General features: G+C 42.6%; 1 protein-coding gene across 3 annotated transcripts in view; it reads left to right on the top strand.

Moving 5' to 3' along the window:
• Positions 1-22,145, top strand: part of ARHGEF3 (Rho guanine nucleotide exchange factor 3) — a 271,833-nt gene that overhangs the window by 126,466 nt on the left and 123,222 nt on the right. For all 3 annotated transcript variants that reach the window (XM_052636557.1, XM_052636544.1, XM_052636535.1), the window contains one exon: positions 2,867-2,929. In XM_052636557.1, coding sequence (XP_052492517.1) covers positions 2,867-2,929 — 63 coding nt within the window. The remainder of the gene's footprint in view (positions 1-2,866; positions 2,930-22,145) is intronic.

The following is a 22,145-nucleotide window of genomic DNA, read 5'->3' as shown; positions in this document are numbered from 1 at the left end:
TGCTATCTAGGTTGGTCATAACTTTTCTTCCAAGGAGTAAGCCTCTTTTAATTTCATGGCTGCAGTCACCATCTGCAGTGATTTTGAAGCCCAAAAAAATAACGTCTGACACTGTTTCTACTGTTTCCCCATCTATTTCCCATGGAGTGATGGGACCAGATGCCATGATCTTTGTTTTCTGAATGTTGAGCTTTAAGCCAACTTTTTTGCTCTTGATGAAAGTGAAAGAGGAGAGCAAAAAAGTTGGCTTAAAGCTCAACATTCAGAAAATGAAGATCATGGCATCTGGTCCCATCACTTGGGGGATAACAGGCCACTGTAAATGTGTCATATTGACAAAATCATTGAGCCCTCCCAATGGAACTGCAGCATCATGGAATTCCATAATCTAACACTGCCAGATAGTGACGTACATCTCTGTGGCTTTCAGTTTGGGGAGTACCGGGAGCCACCATTTATTGTGCTGTTACCATGTGCCAGGTGCTGTATACATAGCTCCTGTAATCGTCAGGACAGCCTGACCTCGTGGTTAATGGCCACTTTACAGATAACACCCCAGCACCTCTGCCCTCTCATGGGATTTCCCAAGATCGCAAGTCTAATTCTTTAGCCTCCCAAGGCAAGAGAAGCCAGGCTCAGGAAATGGCATAGGTTGTCCTGGGTGGCAGGGCTCCAGTGCAGAGATCCCTACTCTTTTACCCCAGCGCACGTTACTGATTGATTGCAGCCTTCCCTCACTTGCTGTGCTGTGAAATCCTTCTCAATACAGCACTCAAGGCAGACGCTGCCAGGCGTTCCAAATGGCAAATGAGTCATAACCTGTTTGCCAAGTGTGCTTTAAATGGGGTGTGTGTGCGTGCGCGTGCGTGCGTGCATGCGTGTGTGTGAAGGATTTTGCCCTAGGAATTCAAATTTTGGATTCAGGGTGTTATACCGTAGCCGTGTAACTTGGGAGCCATTTGTTTATCTCTCCTAACTTCAATTAATTTACCTGTAGAATGGAAACTATGCCTTGCCATACTCACCTCCAAAGTCACCATATAAATACAGGCCAATGAGTTGGCTTCAATGGCACCACAGTGCTGCTTTTAATTGTAACTGAATGATGAATCAGTATGGGTCATGTCCCTACATGAACATGAAGCAGCCCCTGCCAAAATGACAAGCAGCTCTCCGCGTCCTCTTGGGACTCCCCCAAAGCCCATGAGTGGAGTATTTGGCTCCCTGACAATCACCAACCACACGGTGAACTTGTTAGTGAAGATTCTTGGATATTATCTCATTATGGCTGATTGAGGACCCTGGCTCCTAGCATTGGATCTCACTGCTCAAGTGGAATGATTTATGGATCTAGGACTCCATACTCTGTATGGAACCATGTTAACCTTTAGGATTTGAAACATCTAGGTAGCTGGTGACGGAAAAGAGGCCCCACTCTCCTCCCCATCTGTGTCTGGCAAACTCTTAATTCATCCATCAGACCTGTTTAAATGCCTCCTCCTCTGAGAAAACACCCCCAGCCCCCACCAAGGCCAAGCTAATTACTCCCTCACTGTGCTCCAGAGCCCTCCAGCCCACAGGCTGAGCACTTACTGTGCACCAGGCACTCTGCTGCGTGCTAACACATATCACTGTATTTACTTCTCCCTCTCGGAGAATAAAAGCTTATGTTACCACCTCCACCTTAGAGTTGAGAAAGGGTGACTCAGGCAAGTGAAGTGACTTTCCCTAGGATAGTTGGATCTTACTGCATTATAATCACACCAGAGTCTGTGTCTCTTACAGGAATATGACAGTTACATGAGTTAATGTGAGTTCCTTAACTAGGGAAGTTGCCATTCTCGGCATTCCTGGGAGCAAACGCAGGACCTGGTGCATAATAGGTGCTCCACAAACCTTTGTTGAGCTGAAGAAATAATAGAAGAGTTATAGTGAGACAGTCAAGGACAGATAAGGACTGGGTGCTTTCCAAGATCTGCCTGTGTTCACACTCATCATCTCATAGAGGAGAAAGGGCAGGAGGTGATGGGCTTCTTTGAGGGCTGAAGACTCCAACTGTCTCTCATACCCCTCAACTGTAACCTCATACTAGGGATTCCGGTCTGCTGGCAGCTTTCTGCTAAGTAGGGGACTTAGCAAGTCACAAATTAGAGACTCAAGAAATACTTCCCTGATTGGTTAAGCTAGAGACGCAGAAGAGAAGTAAATGTGTCTCTGAAGCGCTTGATTGCATTTGCGAATGGAGTTTCTTTTCTTTCTATACAGCGGATAATACATTTTTTCCAATCCCATAGACTTCCATGGTCGTAAGTTCATTTCAAATATAGCTTTCTTTAGTTCCAATAGTGACTCTTCTGAGTCTTGGTGTTTATGGCTCTAAAATGGGAACGTTGGAGAAGATGTCTAAGGTTCTTTCCAACGTTTTGGTTCTGTGGTGACATCAGCACCCTGGATGAAGTTGAGAACAAATTTAACTTACACCAATACAAAGCAGGGCTAAAAATGGAAGATCTTTAAGTGAATTAGACTATTTCCAGTCTAATGTCGTCTTCCATGTTAAGAAAAATCTCAACTCTGTGTCTAAATTTCCAAGTCTTGCTATACAGAGACATTTAGAAAAAAAGAAACTATCAAGAGAAACAAACTGTAGCAGCTAGAATAAGAACAGTAATGCAAACCAGTTATCCCAGAGCTTAATCATTTCCTGTAATTTCTTGGGCTTTCTTAGAACTTGGTCTAAGGTTTTGCATAACATGGTAGAAATGAAAAGGATTACATGTGCTATTTGATTGCATTTTTTTCTTTCCTTAATTGAAGTAATAATCCTTGTTTACATTTGAACTTTGTTTTATTGTTTGTTTCACAGCGGAAACGGAAGCAGAGCACCCAGGATGAAGATGCGGTTAGCCTTTGTAGTCTTGATATAAGTGTAAGTACAGTCCTTCCTACGTCCCCTGCCATGGGAACACCTCTCATCTCTGAACGTGTTTGTTAACATGCTGTGGGCTTTAGGTGAGCTTCCAGGATTCAATTACAGAGGTTGGGATCTGGGGGGAAATGTTAAAAAAAATTTTTTTTTCATTTTACTGGAAGAAGCTGTGTGGCCAGCTTAAACTTCCAAGCCACTTGTTTATTGCTCGTGTCTTTTCTCTCATAAAATGAACGATGAAGTCAGTGCATCTGGATAGAATCTAGATAAAGCCCGCTGTGCCGTGTTAGAGGCTGACTACTGAAAGTGGACCAGATGTTTGTCCCCCTGTGGAGGAAGTTGGCAGATTGGCCCAACTCAAGCAGCTGCATGGCTCAAAGGCCAGAAGTGTCTGGCAGCATGGCTGAGGGAGTGGCTTTGGTTTCAACAGCTTAGTTTGAATGAAGATTCTATACTTAGATTTGTATGACACCTATCTTCTCCTCTGTTTTCTCATGAGGAAAAGACTTAACCTAACAGAATTGTTGTGAGGCTCACACAAAACAACAAAAGTAAGAGTACCACCCGCATAGCCTGGTACATAGTGGAGCCTCACCAAATACTAACCTCACTGTATTTTCCTTTAAAAGCGGAAGTTTGCAAAAGATGTTTGAGTGACCTGGTAACTGTGCTAGTGATGACAGAGGTCAAAAGCTTTCTTGGATTTTTTCAGGCCCACATCTTTGGGTACTGAATTTCAGTTCTTTTCTTTGTGTGGCCTCCTTGTCTTCCCAATGACACAGTTAGGAAGGCTCCCTGGGCCTCTTATGCTCTGGATGCTGAATTTCAGTAGTTTTCTTTGTGTGGCCTCCTTGTCTTCCCAGTGACACAGCTGGGGAGGTTCCCTGGGCCTCTTATGCTCTGGATGCGGAATTTCAGTCGTTTGTGTGGCCTCCTTGTCTCCCCAGTGACACAGTGGGGAAGGCTCCCTGGGCAGCTGGTGCTCTCATTGTCTAGGGACTGGGGGGCAGGATTCTGGCCTCCACTGTGCTCCCCATGTCTGTTCATCATTCACACTCCCTGGAACTTTAATCTTCACACATGCATGGTAGATCAATCTAACATTAGGGCCTGGTCCTCCTCCTCCACAGACACTGCAAAAGCCACTGTTGTGAGATGAAGCTTCTATGCTAAGAATTAAGAACTGGGATATGGTGCTGGCTCTGTCTGTAACTATGTAATCTTGGGCAAGTCATTTTCTCTCTATGGGCCTCATCTGTTAAAAAACAATTTTGAGATACAGTCTTTAAACCATTGTAAAAATTTGAAGCTCTGTTGAACACAGATTATTGGGTTCTCACCTGATAGCATTTGTTTGCCCATATAAGCGGTGCTGTCTTAGTTATTTTTAATTGTGGCAGAGTTTTCTATGATGCACATAGCTGTGACGGAGGGAGCCTGCGCTAGCTAGCGTTAATGTATTCGCACATCTTTATTTGCCACATGGTGTTTGTTCCAGGCTTTAGACCATCAGATTGGTGGGTTGGACCAGTTTATTCTGTTGCTATGGTAATAGGACAAAAAAGACGATGTTCTTCTGGCTTTTACTTTACTCATTGAATCTTTCATTGTTGACAAGTGAAGTCTTTGAAACTTTATTGACAACAAGTTTTTTGGTGTTTGCAAATGTTTTTAATTTTGTGGCAATTATTAGAATTATTGATGTTCAGAATATATAGAGCTCTTAGCCGTCATATAGTCCAGTCCCCTCACTTTGAAAATGAAGAAATAGAAGCCCAGGGAAGTGTAGTGATTTAATAAGACTTTAACCTAGATCATTTCTAAGATCGTGCCTCATCCTATGTTTTTCCTGAACTATGTTTATTTTTCAGAAAAACACGTCTCTAGAAGCTTTATTCAAAGAACTACTAAACTCTTTTATATGAAAGGATTATTTGCAATCATGAGTTCTGATTTGGTTTTCATGTTGATCGGCATCCATGACCTTACCTTCTGATCAGAGTCATCTAAGCTCATATAATGAATTATTTGATGTCTTTTCTCCTTATGCACAGAGAAGGCAATGGCATCCCACTCCAGTACTCTTGCCTGGAAAATCCCACGGACGGAGGAGCCTGGTGGGCTGCAGTCCATGGGGTCGCTATGAGTCAGACACGACTGAGCGACTTCACTTTCACTTTCATGCATTGGAGAAGGAAATGGCAACCCACTCCAATGCTTGCCTGGAGAATCCCAGGGATGGGGGAGCCTGGTGGGCTGCCGTCTTTGGGGTCTCACAGAGTTGGACACGACTGAAGTGATTTAGCAGCAGCAGCAGCTCCTTATGCAGCCACAAAAGATACATCTCCCTCCCTTGCTGTATCTCTTAACCATATCATAGCATGTTTTGTCACAGTAAAGAGACTTTCATGGAAGAGTCTACCTTTATGCTTAGGGATTCACCTGTGGCCAAACTCCTTTCTGATTTTTCTGTTATTTTTTCCCGTTTCTTGGCAAACAGATTCCAGAACCTGGGCAGTTTCCTCCAAATATTATTATGTAATATTATAATCATTATAAAACTTAAAAGAATCCTAGAAGCTGTTGGAGGACATGAAAACTGATGTTTTGCAAGTTTACTGACAGTCCAAGCTGTACAGAGATGATGGGGTGTGTGACAGACACACATGTGGCCTTAGAGGGGGTACTACTGATTTTCAGTGCCTTGCACCTAACAGGTATTTGGTAGAGACGAGTTGAATGAACTAGGGGATAGAGCCACTCATGAGAAGATTGTAGCCATAAAGGCTGCAATGTCTGAGTAAATATCTGAGTCCCGTAAATTAATAGATAAATGGCTTTGTAGTCTCCCCAAAGGTGCCTTTTAAATGGTGATGTCCAGCAGAGTCACAGCAGCATTAATGAAGAGTTGTTTTGCGCCTGTTTCTATGTGTAGTGGAAAGTATCTGAAAAAAAAGGTGGGTTCCAGTGGATGACTCATACCGGAAGATGCGAGGGCTTGGGAAAGTAATATTAGTAACTCTCAATTTTGATTCCACTTCATAAGTGGAAAGACGTTCACCAGATGTATGCTTGAACATGAAGTTGCTGAATGGGGGACAGGGATCTTTGGGGGATCGTGGTCAAGTTTCCATTGAGTCCTAGCCCAATGCTATACAATGAGCTCTTCATAGATACTTACTGGTTAGTGAATTTTAACAACAACGAAAAGAGTGGATCTTCCCAATGTGTATGTGGAATTCAACACACATACCCCCTTTCTAGAAATATATCTGTGATGTAAAGTTGGGAAGTGTTAACACAAAAACTTTCCCCCTTTGATTAAAAGCATATATTGGTGTCTGAGTGTGGATAACACCAAACATTCTCGTTGATATCTTGCTTTATTTTAAAGCCTTAGATGACAATTCTGGTAGGTGCCTGCTAGAGGGTTTTCCTTCTGAACTCCTCTGCAATCTCCCATTGAACTTGAACTTAGAGATCAAACAGGAGTGGGGAAGCTAAGAAAAGAGAGTATCCTTAGAGAACAGGGATCCTCAGTTGTTTGGGGGCGGGGTGTGTCATGGACTCTTTTGAGAATCTGATGATAGCACTGGGCTCCAGACAATTTTACAAGATTGACATGTGATTTTGTGGGCCGCACAGAGCCCAGCCAAGAACCCAAGTGAGGAATTCCTCTTAAAAAGGAAACTGGAAGGGTCTTAAGGCATGGCGACATATCTCCACAGAATTATTCTCCCACCTTCCACCTCCAGCACTTGGTGAAAAATGAATTGTGACTGGAGAGTCTACACTAGTTCACAAAATAATTGGTCTCTAATTTTTCACCACCACTTTACCACTTCAGTCCACTGGCTGAGCCCCCGGCTTCCTGGCAGGATAGAACACAAACTATTCCAGAGGGGGGGAAAAAAGCAGAGTATATATTTTAACACTTTTGAGAACAATTTGCAAAGTGGAGAATTCTCCCAGAAGCCGCCTACAAATCTTGTCTCACGTCAGAGGATATGAGTGGGATGGTTTCAGGGACATCGCTTCACCCACAGCACTTTTCTCGTTTGAATTGTAGTGGGCGAGAGACTCCCGAGTGAAGAGCTGGGTTTCATGGTCCCTCAAGCAAGGCCCTTGGCAGAAGAGCCAGGTGTGACCCTGATGCAGGGCACTGCTTAGCATCAAACATCCTTTATCAAAAAATATACCAATGTTGGGATAGGCATAAGAACAGTTTCCAATGAAGAAACAGTGTAAAAGATAAAAAGGAGTATATGTGCTTTGTTGCAGATTTGGAAAATGTGAACACTAGAATTCACTATACTCTTACCTCAAAGTAGTGGCTACATTTTGATGTACTAACTTTCTAGGGTTATATACACACTCACTTAAAACTTTTAAATTATGAAATATTTCAGACATACAAAGTGGTATAAAGGATAATGTAAAATTCCAGGTAGCTACCAATGCAACTAAAGACATGTGCCCTTAACGACGCCACAGGCCCTTAAAAAAATCCCTTGCTCTGCTGTGTTTAATATTTATTGTTGCCTTGCCTGTCTATAAACTTGCTATGTACATGTAGCCCTAAATAGCACATATGTTATCAACCGACTTTTAACAGTTTATGTAAGCACACAGTTTTAATGGCGATCATAACACATATTAATTTATTCCTGTATTTTCCATTTACTATATTGAAATCATGTCACCACAACCTGAAACATTCTTCAGTAACATTATTTTAAATAACCATACTTTGTCAAATGGATGCACCAAGTTTATTTAGCCAGTCCTTCGTTGGATATTTAGATTAGTTGCAGTTTTTTACTATTACAAATACCACTGATGGGCATCCAAGAATATCTTTGTATGATTCTTATATCAGTAGGATAAAATATGAATTTCCTGGCTGAAAGGGAATGAATATGTTTTAAACCTGTCCACAGGTTTATATTCCTTCTGGCAGTGAGAGGTAGAAATTCAGTTCAGAGCATTTGAGCATCTTGTGTGGAAACTCAGAATGGGAGATTGTTCTCAGTTTTCTTTGCCACACTCTCTTTCAGCTATATCACTGGTCCCTTGCTAAGTGTGGTTTTATGTGGGACATTTGCTAACACCCCCTCTTTGGGAGGAGCCCCTCCTGTTGCCCTTTCAGAGCCCAGGCTCTCTCTTACCTGGCAGGGAGGGACTGGTAGTGATGGAGTTGGTGGTGGGGCATCCCCACAGGAGCAGGTGGCTGAACTATAATTGGGGTTGGGGTGAGACCCATTTAACCCTCACAGCAGTCCTCTGACCATGGATGTTATCATACCCTTTTTGTAGATGAGAAAACTGAGGCTCAGAGAAATAAGAAATTTGCTCAAAACCCCACGTTCTTGTAGATTCAAGGCCAGGAGAGCTGGCCCCCACAGCTTCTCCATGCTGCCTCTAGCACAGGAAGGAGAAAGCATTTGGCTCCAGGGCTTCTGGTGATGGATGATGGACAGGACGTTGAGCTGGTCTTTCTGGCAACCCCACTTTGAGGTTTATGACCATGCACGTTCAGAGTACTATAACCTGTGCTTTCCAGTTACTTACTCTGTTACATGGATGTTCAGAGCACAAGAGTTGACACATGAGAAGGGGGAAAAGCTTTCCTATCTCAGTGAAGCTAAATGACGTTTCTTTGCTAGGACATGTTAAACCAGACATGAAACAGCAGCAGGATTATTTTATCTCTGCTCAGCAGAGTCCAGATAATTACAAAAGATACCATTTCTGTGGTTTTGTTTCTCTTGGTCTGTTCTGGAACTTGCTAACTGGGGAGATTAGCCTTGCCCTGACCAGCATGAGGCCTTGATGAATTACGTGGGAGATTTTAATAATGCTCTTATCACCGAGGAGACCAGGCCTGCCCCTGAGACTGGGTTGTCAATAGCACATATTTATATTTAACCTGATGGAATTTTTTTTTTTCTTCTGTTTTGGAATTACGACCTGATCTTGCTGCCTGTGAAATGATCTGGGCCTACGGTAGTGGAGATCCTGTGTTGAGTCTCAACCCAAATCTCTGATGGCAGATCTGCTCGTTGACATGGGCACATTTAATCTTGCTGCTGTTACTGTTGTTTAGTTGCTAAGTCGTGTCCAACTCTTTTCGTGACTCCATGGACTATAGCCCGCCAGGCTCCTCTGTCCATAGGATTTCCCAGGCAAGAATTCTGGGATACATGGGAATTCCTAGGCATCTCCTCCTCCAGGGGATCTTCGCCACCCAGGGGTTGAACCTGTGTCTCCTGCATTGGCAGGCGTATTTACCTTCTTTATCTTGCCTTTGGCCCAATCAATGGTTGTCATTTCACAGTGTATTCACTATGGTCTTTTCTCTTTGATCCACCTCTTCAAAAGCACAGTGACAAAGGAATTCCTGGGAGCTTCAGGACATGCTCTCAGAAGCTGATCATGGGACAAAGTGTCAGTCATCATCTTTTGTCCCCCTTCAGTGACCCCCATGGAGCCCAGGATTATTGAGGAATCCTGTATTCTGAGTATACCTAGTTGTTTGAATTTGTCATCAGAATTACAGACTTTGGAAGTTTAGAGATTAATCACCTTCAGTTTCTCCACCTGTAACCTGAAATCATAGCAGTGTCTTGCCTTAGAGTTATAAGGATTGAAATAAGTTAATTCACGTAGAGCATATACTACCTGGCCCTTGGTCAGCACAAAATACACTAGCTATTGTTGCTGTTGATTTCATAATACAATATTGATTCTGTGGTTCAATTTGAGGATGTCATTGTCACAAATGTTCCATACATAGAACTGATTATGAAATTTAAAAAAAAACCAGAATATAAAGAGATGTATACAAGGAGTTTTATTACAGCATTTTAAGGTAATAGCCATAAGCTGGAAACAGCATGAGTGACTAAATTATATAGACACTTGTAAATGTATTGCAAAATAGAAGTGTAAAGCATGATTACAGAGCACATACCTGTGTCAGTTATGCCTCTAGATGGTTATGTATGTATGTGTCCACTGAAAGGAATATGCACGGAAGAAGATACACTACATTGTGGATAGTGGTTACATTGGGAGAATGGGTTTACAGGAAGGGGTGGTTGAGTTCCAGGGGTTCTTAACCTTTTGCATCTTGTGAAACCTACGAACCTCCCCCCACCTCCAAGACTGTTTAGATGTGCTTAAAATACAATATATGATTAGGACAAAACCCACTTTTACTGAAATATAGTTATCAAAATATTTAAAAACAAAATTGTGGTAAGAGTTACAAATGTGCTTCTTAATTGATGCATTAAGTAACAAGATCTGGCAACAAATCCAACATCTCATACAGCTTCCATGAAATGATGAGAGTAAATGATATTTTGAAATACCCTTACCAGCCACACTGTGATTTGAAAACACAGTGATTTTTATGGTGACAAAGTCATGGGTCTGCTAGTGCTTCTGTGATTTGTGGTCTCCATTCATAAAGGAAGTGCTAAATTTCACTTGTTAGTAAAATTGATCTTCAGTGGGTTTTTTTTTCCATCCAAGCTCACAGATGCCCTGAATTGAATCCGTGCAATCCTTGGGCTTCTGAGGATTTTAGATTAAGAATCCCTGTTTAAGACACTCAGTCTGTTATGATAAGCTTTGTGCTGTTACTTTAGTACTTCAAATGACTAAAATTTTTTTAATATAAATATAATTGATTTTGACCTGCTGGTATATGAGGTTGTTAGTGTTTTAAAGGAGGGAAAATAAAACATTACATAAAATTAAAGGATGGGGATAATGATGATAATGTTGTTTTTAGAATGACTTTGCTATAAGCATTAAATCAGTTCAGTTCTCAACTCTTGGTGTTTGTTTATATTTTTCTTTGAGACCAGCTTAGCTTTTTTAAATAAATGACTTACCTCACCCCAGTAGTTTAGTATAAGATCTTTTATGCTTTTTCTGCTATTGAAAAACAATTTTAGGGTAGAAAAATGTCCTTGTTTTTAAACGATGAATACTGAAGTATTTAAAATGTCATTATATCTGCAATTTATTTTTGAATATTTTATCTGTAAGTTGTAAATTAAATATTTTTAAAGAAAAAATTTTATTTTTAATTATACATGTAACACTGCTTATATATTCCCACAATTTAAAAAAAAGAGAGGTGGAACTAACAACCCATTAACCATCCATGGTCCCACTTACCTTCTTAGATATAATCTGGTTATTAATTTAGTCTCCTCCCAGATATTTAGATACATAGATAGATATAGCTATAAAAGTGAGTCTGTGGTGGCTTTGTAAAGATATGTTGTCATTTTTTTTTTACTTTGCAATTTGCTTTTTTTCTTTTAAATTGCCTATTTTTTAGAGCAGTTTCAGGCTCACAGCAAAATTAAGCAGAAAGAACAGATAATTCCCATATGTCCACTGGCCCTACGCATGTACAGTGTCCCCCCAGTGTCAACATCCCCCACTGGAGCAGTACAGTGTGGCAACGGATGACCCTACCTTGACACATCGTTATTATGCACGGTCCATAGCTTACATTAGGGTTCACTCAGTGCACTTTCTCTGGGTTTTGACACACTTGTAATGACGTAGCCACCATTATGGTATCTTCAGCATAGCCCTGAAGAGGCTCTGGGCTCTGCCTGTTCGTCTCTCTCTCATCTCAGCCCCTGGCGACCACCCATCTTTTACTGTCTCCATAGTTTTACCTTTTCCAGAATGTCATACAGTTCTTTTCAGACTGGCTTCTTTAACTCAGTAATAGCCATTAAGGGTCCTCCAAGTCTTTTCATGGCTTGAGAGCTCTTTTGTTTTTTTTTTCCCTTTAATCACGAAAATAATATTCTGTTGTATGGATGTACCATAGTTTATTTATCCATTCGCTTAGTGAAGGATATGTCTCATTGTTTTAACTGCTGCTTATTTTTGCACGAGACAAATGGGTCATAGTTTATTTTAACAGCATTCTTCATTGAGGGGCATTTTTGTTGTTTCCAGTATTTCCCAGTCACAATGACCATCCTCATATTCCAGAGCAAGTAGTGAGGTACATGCAAAAAGGTACCTGTGTACACTGGTTATTTTAAAGTTAATATGAATAATATAAGTTGCCATTTTTATAATTCAAATTTTTGTGCACACAGTTAAAAACCAAACTGTTTCCAAATGCAGAACTGAACAGGCCATGAGAATTAATAGAGAGGAAAGGTTCTTTTGTCTCCATCACGAAGGTTTCATTTAAATAAAGGCTGTGCAACTATTAAACTTGTGTATCTCCAGAAGAGTATTCCTTTTCTGTCATCCATAGTTAAAAACACAAAACTACAGTTGTAAATTCAAAGGAAAAGTCTTATTATATTGACCAAGATTACATCTCAACTGCTTTTAAATTTTTGTAGTTTATCATTAATTCTATTTTGACTGAGATTATTTGCAGTAAAAAGTCATTAGAAAATAATTGTTTACAAATACTTTTCTTATAGTTTATTTTTTTTCCTGAAACATAGCCTGGGACTGTCCACCTGAAAATTACATAAATAATCTTGGTTAGAAAGTACCATCCGGGCTTCTATTCCCAGCTAATTGAGTTTTTCCTCTAAATGACTTATGTAATTTCATCAAGCCTCATCTTTGATCTGGTTATATAGTCCTAGTTTCAGTAACAGAAGCTGTTTTCTTTCTTCTTTCTCTTCTTACTTGTGTCTGCTGCCCCATCTCTGTGAAGAAAAGGTGGTGGGTTGACTTTGTTCCCTTAACATTAATTGTATATAAACTTTTACATTATTGGATTATTACTTGTATTTTGGAGGAACTTTAGAAAAATGTAAAAAAGAATGAAGGATCCATGAGAATACTCAGGATTTGCATGTCTTCCTCCACCCAGCTCTCTAACTGAACACAGCTATGCCTGCTCATTTTGTGGAGAGAATCAATCAATATGAGCAAGCGGTTTCTCTGTGAGCTACATTCATAGCTGGTATTGAAGGTGAAGTGTTTGAATCATAGGTTTACTAACTTCAGTGGTCCAAATGCAAAGTTTTGGGTTAACTCCCTAGAAATCCTGCAGGGAATTGAAAGTGTTTATTTTGCTTCTTTTTTTAGCAGACTGACTTTTTTTTTTTTCTCTTAGTTACATAAATGAGATTTCTTTTACTCCCACACAACTCAAAACATCAGCCTCTAAAATTGAAATCTTCTACTGAACACAAAAGTCAATAAATCTAAAGTATCTTCTTCGCCTTTATTTGCCAAAGTAATGCTTTTGCTAGCCACGTCCGTATGAATTCTATCCAAGGAGATATTTATTTCTATAGAACTAATGAGTTCACTTTCATATTGTTTAGTGCATTCATGGAAGTGATTCGTGCACTAATTCAATTGGCTGGTATTTATTGGACTGTACTGTATGTCGGCACAAGGACACTGAAGGAAGAGAAACTTAAAGAGTCATTCATCTGCAGACAAGTGGGAATTGCATACCATTTTGTTACAAGTAACCAAACACAGAGAAAGCATGTTTTAGCTTTTCACCCAGGACTGGTTTTCTCCTTTCTATAAGGAAATAAATCCTATTATCAGGATTTGTTTCGAGAGAAAGAAGTTTTGCTATGTACTCTGCTTGCTAACCTTTTTCTCCTAGAGAGTAGCCCTGAAGTCGACTTATTTCTTGCTGATCAGCCCAGAGGTTCAGCTGTGGATGTACTTCAGTTTATTTTAGGCAAAACCTGACCCTGAGAAGTTATAGTCTTGCAGGTGAGCTTTGCATCTGTGCTCTCCATAGAGTGAGCCAGCATTGAGTTTCAAAGCAAGAGCCCCGGAAGGGACCTTAGAGATTATCTAGTTGAATATATTTCATTTTGTAGATGTGGCAGTTGAAGCTGAGACACATTGCATGTCAGCCCAAAGTGATCAAGGAAGAACAAGAGTATAATTTGGAGGATTTGTGTTCCGGATTGTACCTTAAACTCAGGAGGAGGTAGAAACTAACATTTCTGGTTTGCCACTTCCTAGCTGTGTGGCTTTGCACAGTGTATTCAGCTTCTCTGTGTTATGGTTTCCTTGGCTGGAAAATGCAGGTGACAGTAAGGTTTCTGTAAGAATTCAGTAAGATAGTGCACCTAGGGCTGGGGCACAGTGCCTGGCACAAGCAAGCACTCAATTGCTGTTGATAATGCAGAATACCCAGGAGCCATGGGACAAGACACAGGCAGAGATACTGTCTGCTTCTGGCATTGCTGCAAAGAGTGCTGGTATGTACCCAGCTCCCTATCAAGATTTTGTTGAATGGATTTTTTCCCGGTGGAAACTTGGTAATTCTCATAGAGAATAAATGACCCCGGGAAGGGGAAAATAAAGATTCTTATGGGTTGCTTAAAACAAGACGGCTGGGAAATTCTATTCCTTTTTAGGGGAAACAAGTTTGTTTCTAAATGTATTTATATTTTTAATGTATTTTTAAGATGTTATAATATGTATTTAAATGAGTAAATCATAATAATCAATAGGAATATTTAACTGAATGCCTCAACTGTTCATTTCATTCTGCAAAGCTTTGTTCTGAGCCCAGCTGTTGTGATCAGCAGGTGACTGGTGGTAACACCTCTGTCAGCTCTGCCTCGCAATAGAGCCACAGCCACACCATTGTCACCTTCTCCAGCTGGTCCACCTTCATCCGGCTCCCATTATCTCCATGAAGTCTGCATGATTCCAGGGGCTTCCCTGCTTCTACCCTTGACCCTCTGTTGACTCTTGGCACAGCAGCTGGAGGGGTTGTCTTAAGGCTAAATCACGTGCTGTTTCTCTCACGTCCCCCTCCTCGCTCAGCGTCACTGCCACGTCCCGAGGTCCTGCCCAGCGAGGTCGTGTTGCTACTCCTGGACCTCGTCACCTCCACACACTCTTTTCCCTGTGCTCCCACCACTCTGGCAGGCCTCGGCAGCTGCAGTCTCTCTCCATTTGGAAAGCTCTTTCAGGCACCCCTGTGGCTTACTTCCCATTTTCCTTCAGGTATCCGCTCAAATGTTCTTAGACTGGCTTTTGGGACCCCCACCCTACCCCTTATCCCCGTAGAGCAGCATTTCATTCCCCACCCCCACCCCACCCTAGCATTCCCTGCTCTTCCTACCTGACTTTGTATTTTTTCCTATATGGTATTTATCATCACCTGCCACATGTTTTTTTTTATTTATTAGTATCTGTCCACACTACCAGAGAAGGCAATGGCACCCCACTCCAGTACTCTTGCCTGGAAAATCCCATGGACGGAGGAGCCTGGTGGGCTGCAGTCCATGGGGTCGCAAAGAGTCAGACACGACTGAGTGACTTCACTTTCACTTTTCACTTTCATGCGTTGGAGAAGGAAATGGCAACCCACTCCAGTGTTCTTGCCTGGAGAATCCCAGGGATGGGGGAGCCTGGTGGGCTGCCATCTATGGGGTCGCACAGAGTCGGACACGACTGAAGTGACTTAGCAGCAGCAGCAGCAGCAGCAGTCCATACTACAATACAGCTTTCGTTTTGTTTTCTGCCATATTTTCAACATAGGGGGTGATATCTGGCACAGAGCACATCTACCTGATACTTGTTGGATAAATGAATGAGTGGCCACTTCAGTGTTCATGTTTTGTGCTGTCTTTGCAAGGTTACTGTAAACATGAGCTGGATTTATCTTGGTGACATTGTAAGAATATCTGTCTTCCTCTACAAACATATTTGCATTCCCTCCTTTTGGAAGAAAATCCATAAAACAAGAGGCAAAACCAAGGCCTACCTGAAGAGACTGTGTGGTGTACAAAGCGAGCTAAGTGAACATAATGCCAGGCTTTCATGAGCTAACGATATAAGTCAGCCTGGAGATAAGAGGATATAAGTGTGGAATGTACATGTGATTTCTACAGATGTGGAATCATTGATGCCAACGCTTTCATATTTCACTCACTCTGTGCTGCAGGATTCTCTCAGGAAAATGGTAGGAACGGAAATTTTCTGTTACAATGAAAAGCATTCCCTTTCGAAGTCTCAGCTCCTTTCCATCTAACTGGTATTCGTTGAGTGCAAGGCCCTGTTCCTGGTGCCCACCACGTGGGGAGAGGAGGAGAGATACATGCGAGGAGTTTGTCAGGTGCACTCATCTCTGGATGATCCCAGTTAATGAAAAGGAGTGTATTCTGGGCCAGTTAAAACAGTGGGCTACTGGACATTAACTGCAGCTCAGCCTGGACTGTGTTTGGCGATGACATTGAAATGTGCGCTTGTCTTGCCTTCTTGAGCATTCTCAGTGTTCTCCTGCTCAGTTGCTCAGTTGTGTCCGACTCTTTGTCGGACTGCAGCCTGCAGGGCTCCTCTCTCTGTGGGATTTCCGAGGTAAGAATGCTGGAGTGCGTTGCCATTTCCTCCTCCAGGGGATCTTCCTGACCGCAGGGATCGAACCCACCGTCTCTTGTGTCTTGTGCATTGGCAGGCAGATCTTTTTACCACTGAGCATTCTCAATACTGTGAAGAAAATAAGGGAGCCACTTTGGAGAGACCCGGCTTTGTTGGACCTGGGAATGTGCCAGGTTAACCCAACTGGACTTGGGTGGAATTCTGTCCCACTCTCCCTCCAGGGTTAGTGGAGGAGCCTCACCTGGCAAAGTGATGCAGACCACCTGCTGTACTGACCTACCCCCTCTAGCTTTGTGTGTTTAGCTTATCTTACTTGGAAAAGGTAAATACGGTTGTGGTTTAAAGTGCTTTTTATTGACTATAAACTTCAAAGACAGTGGAAAACTAAATAAGAGGTGCTGAATGGACTCAGAAATGAACCTGATGATCTGTTCAGCTCATTCATGCTAATAACTTGAAAGGTGGCTTTTTAAAAAAAATTTGCAAATAACCCAAAAGGCCGATGATTTATCTGTGGCTAACAGAGGTAACTGCACTTTGAGCAAGATGTCCAAGTTCAGTGGTACCTCATCAGCCATGGGAACTGGCTAAATTTCATAGAGGAGACAGAGAAAACACCCTCTTTACCATGGTTTGGTTTTTCACACATTCGAATATTATGGCTAGCTGGAAAATCCTGGGCTTTTACATATTGTACGTTATCTTCCTTTACTGCAGTTATTTCATGTTGTTTTGCCTTCACAGGAGAACAGGGTTCGCTCATAATTGTTTCTGAAGTGCCTTTTCTTCATCACTGTTGACACCTCGCCGTGTTTGCCCTGCTCTCTTTTCCGTAGCAGAACTCTTCTTTATGTCCAGCCCAGGCTTTGCCACATCGCGTTCTCTGCCTTGCTGCTGCTTTAAGTTTTGCTCCATCCCTCATGATGGTCCCTCTCTGGAATACAACCAGCAGCTGAGGCTGAAGTTTAATTTACATTGTTGTCTGATTGCAGAAATAGGCCCGTCATGTGCTCGCTGTCCCCGCAGGGAGGTGGAGGAGTGTCTGAAATGAGAAATGAGCCGGCTGTTGGCGACAGGCATGAAGAATGTGTCTGAAAACAGGGATGGCATGAAGGGAGGGTTATCTCTATGTGGTATATAATGAAAGGCTTGATTTATGGGGTCTCGGGAAACCACAGTAAGGGGCAAAATTGCTTTTGGGACCCCAGAGGTTTTGTTTAGTTTGGGAGTTTATGTTTGACTGAAGGTCTTAGGTTGCTGGCAGAAGAGGGACATTTTACTGAGCAGATTTTGAAATGTTATTATATTTTATGTGATGTGGTCCTACAGACGCAAGCAGACTTCTGAGAAAAGGCTACTGAATCACTTCCCTGTCTCCTAGAAAGATCTGCCATAAGTGGCATTGATCATTGACTAGCTTCCTGATGTACAGGTGACTTAGAAGTCATTTCTAGACTCTTAAGTTCTTGAGGGCCTTACACATATTTTAAAAAATCTTTTCCTCATTTATTCTTTTATTCGTAGTCACGTTGATCGGGCATCTCTGACACTCACACTGTGGTGGCAATGAGAGGATAAAATGGGGAACAGGCCGGGCAAGGTGACTTACACCCCAGTGATGAGGTAGATATTAATTAAAAATCACAGTAATAAGAACATAATAACAAGTGGAAATAAAAGCACAGGAAACATGTAGCTATGAGAGCATTTAACCAAGGACCTTGACCTAGTCATGAAAGGTCAAGAAAAGCTTCTTTGGGGAAGTGAGACTGGAAAGAAGGGGGGTGTTGACCAGGTTCATGGGGAGAGTAGAGGAGTTGAAGCATTGTAATAGCACGTGCAGAGGTCCCGTGGCAGTGTGGGGCATGCTGCTTTAAGGCATGTGTGCCTAGCGGGTGGTATGGAGCAAGACGAGAGCAGTCAACAGGAGCCAGACCATGTAGAATCTCGGAGAACTTGCTCACGAATGAGGCTGTTATCCTAAGAACTGTAGAGAATCACTAATGGGTGGGGAGAGGGTAAGCAAGGGCACGAGTTGCATTTTGAGAAGACTCCTCAGGCTGCTGAGTGGAGAATGGCTCAGAGGAGGCCAAGGTTAGATGCAGATGACCAGTAGGAGGCTGTGTCACTTTCCCGATGATGATGGTGATGAGGTTGTCCACGACTTAGCTGGTTGTGGAACAGATAGGTTTGAGGGTCATGTGGAGAGCTTTGCATCTTTACTACCTTGTCTTGAATGGGTACTTCTCAGCGTGGATTAGGGGACTTAGGTTTTATTTTGACTTCTGTCATTGTGTAGTTATCAGACCTTGTACTTGTTGCTTCACCTCTCTGGTCCTCGGTTTCCTCATCAATAAAATAGTAAGAGGTAATAGTACATAATTTTCAGTGCCGGAATGCTCAGGGTCCATGATGTTTTGAGTACCATGGCTTTTTCAGGTAGTTGAGTAGAAAGTAAACACATTAGATGTCAATTAATAATGGGAGACTGATATCTAAGTTCGCTCATACAATCATGTGGCTTCAAGTCCTTCTCTCCAACTCCTTGTATGATGGATGAATACATAAGCAGTTAGGGGCACTAACGCATATTTTCCCATTTCTTACCTTGGCAAACACTAGACTCTTCTTTAATGAGGACGGCTCTTTAATTAATCTTAACTGAGGCTATTATAACAAAATACTGTAGTAGCTTAAACAAAAACACTCCTTTCTTTCTCACACCGCTCCCCAAGGTGGTTCTGGGTCAGATATTTATTTCTTATAGTTCGGGAAGCTGAGAAATCCAAGATCAGGTTTCCAGCAGATCTGTTACTTAGTGAGGGTCCTCTTCCTGGCTCGCAGAGGACTGCTTTCTCTCCTCTGTGTCATCCCAGGGTGCAAAGAGAGAGCTCTGATCTCCCTTCCTTTTCTTATGAGGACACTAATCTCCTTGTGGGACCTCCCACCCCCAGGACCTCATCTAAACCTATAACTTCTCATAGCCTCACCCCCAGACATCATCATGTTGGGATTTAGGACTTCAAAATATGAGTTTGAGGGGGGACACACATTCAGTCCACAGCAGATGGCTTTTTAAAACACACCAGCTGTGATTCCCAGAAAAACCAAACAAAAACCTTCATGTGAGTAGGAGTGAAAGTAGAGGTTCTAATGAAGCAGCCCAGTGTACACAGCCTAAATGAAGTGGAAAAAGCTAGAGGAGATTTTGCTAAGGGAGTTCGTTTTTTTCTCCTGTGCCTAGGATTTTTGAATCCTTTGTCAGCAGTTGTAACAGGTCCTTAACTACAACCACAAACATTTTCCAATGGAGGAGTGGTGATAACATTTTCACTGACCTAAAATAATAATAATACTAATGGCAGGGCCAAAGGAAAGGCAGGAGATGTAATTTGCTCGTCAGCCTTGGTCAGCTGCCCACAGCAGCCTTGTCCTGCACGGGTCTTTAAATGAATGATGCACATTGCCGCGGAGATCCCTGGAGGCTGTAGAGGGGGGACAGCCCAGCCTTGGCCTCATAGAGGAGCCACACATTCAAACAAGAGCAGCACTGTGGACCTTCAGACTGTAAGTGGTGGACTGCTTTCTTTGTGCCCTGTCGCCCAGCAAAATAATCCTAAGAAAAGCTTTTTTGTTCAGCCTCTGGAACAAGAGCAGGGATTTGGGGAAGGAGTTTTTCCCCAACCTCTGTAAAAGTGTTTTGAAGTTGGCCCAGCAGTGGCTGTTTGGCAGACATAAGTTCAAAGTGAGCACAAGAGAAGGGGGCGGGATTTGTGGCATATAGAAGTTCTCGGTGGTTCTTAGTTATTTTCGGAGTTCTTGTTGCATCTCTCACACTTAAAGGAGAGCTCTTTCTGGCTCCCAGTTCCCTCCCCCACATCTTCATCCCTGTGCTAACCCTTATAAATCCCCGAACGGTGGATGGGTGAGAAGGTCAGGGACTTGTACTCCCCCATTTCAAGCTATGAATGAGCATCTGTGTTTCTTCATTTGCATCAGCATGGCTAGAGGAAGCTGCCTTTTCAGCACACCTGATGCCGTGTGTGGGTTTCAGGGGCCACTTGAGAAATATTATAGATATAGACCAGTCGAAGTAAAGCTGCTGCTGCTTATACTGGAGGCATTTGGATGAGAAAGAGCAAAAACATAAACAGACAAAACCCCCAAAAGCCAGGTTAGGAGGTTCCAGTGACCCTTAGAAAAGAGAGAGGAGGAAGTGTCTGAGTGAGGCACATTGTCTGGCTTTGAGGGGAGAGAGAGAGAGCTGTCTGGCAGAAGCTTCTGGGCTGAGCACAGGGCCGGGCAGCAGTGGTCTCCACACCTTGCTTCCTGCAAGGCTCTAGCAGCCCCTCTCTGAGGGCCAGCAGGTCTAGGCCTGTCCACACCGCCCCCGGCCTCACTGCGCTACGAACACCGGCGCCCTTTACAAAGTGGGGGGTGCTCCATGGCCCCCCTGTGCAAATCCCTCAGAGAGGAATACTATGTGAAGCCCCTGATTCCGCCACTGCCTTCTTCTGGTCTCAGCATTCTTCACTTTCCCTGTTAGGAAGATGGTTTCCTTTGCTATGTTTTCACCTGGATAATCTACGTGTTTTTATTTCGTAGTATTTGAGGAGCTCGAGTTGGTTCTGTTCCAAGCCTAGATAATGGAATTGGACTCCACAGCTTTCTAAATCATCTGTGGCCATCCCTTACTTGTGCAAGGTGAGAGGGCCTCTGAGACTGCTCTCTGGTCCACCCTCCCTCTGAAGACGGTGACCAAGGTCCTAGACTGAAGTCACCAGAGGGGAAGGCTCCACCATTTACTGAGGACCCGTGGGTGCCAGGCACTGCGGTCGGCAGCTCCTCTCATCTGCAGAGCCAGCCTGTGAGGTCATCATCGTCAGTCCCGTCTTATAGGAAACCCTGACGGATGTGGTATCTTTTCCCTGAGCCTCACTGACTGTCACAGGGGTCTTTCCTGGCCAAGAACCTCCCGTCTTTTCCTGGTGGCACAGGACCAGAGGCACTTTATTTTTGCAGTATTAGTTTTTTGTTTCCCTTTTTGAGCCCAAGGAGTGCTCTTGAAGACAGATCTTCTATTCGTTGGCATCCTCCTGGCAAGAGAAGCCATGGTGTGGCACTTCCCCACAGTTGGCCAGTGCCAGCTTCCAAACAGGAAATTGCCTTGGTGCTTTTTTTCCCCGCTACATCCCCCACCTTCCATTAGGCTTATCTTTTCAAGAACATAAATCAGATCATATTACTTAGTCAAACCCTACAGTGACTTCCATGAGGTCTATAAATTTGAACTGAAAAAGAATTACACCCTCATTTTTACTAACCTCCAACTGAAATTTACATTTCCTTTTGTTACAAATGAGGGCAGCAAAGCCCAGAGGTACCTGTGACGTTGTCACCTAAAGAAACCCTAATATCTTCCTTTCACATCACACTGGTTCCATACATCCCTAGATATCATATATGCCCATGATTATTCTAGATGACAGTAGTTATTAGACTCAACACCTGATCTTGTTATTTAAAGCGTGAAGAAAGAAACCATGTTACCATAGTTACATTAGTTTTCTAATATGTTGATAACTGTATTTGTATATGGTGTTCTTTCCTGGAGAATTCCATGGACAGAGGAGCCTGGTGGGATACAATCTGTGGAATCACAAAGACTCGGACATGGCTGAGTGACTGACACACACATATTTTTATATAATGGGATGCCTTAATCAGAAGTGTACCAAGGTAGAGTTGTGGGGAGTAATGGGAAGTCATCCAATTTCAGGTGATGCACTGGCTGAAGAATTTTAAAGCAACGAAAAGCCAGTTTCAAGTCTAT

Source organism: Budorcas taxicolor, chromosome 1, assembly GCF_023091745.1.
Source record: "Budorcas taxicolor isolate Tak-1 chromosome 1, Takin1.1, whole genome shotgun sequence".
Classification (NCBI taxonomy): Eukaryota; Metazoa; Chordata; class Mammalia; order Artiodactyla; family Bovidae; genus Budorcas; species Budorcas taxicolor.
The sequence above is the reverse complement of the archived record's forward strand: the minus strand, read 5'-3'. Positions and strand labels throughout refer to the sequence as shown.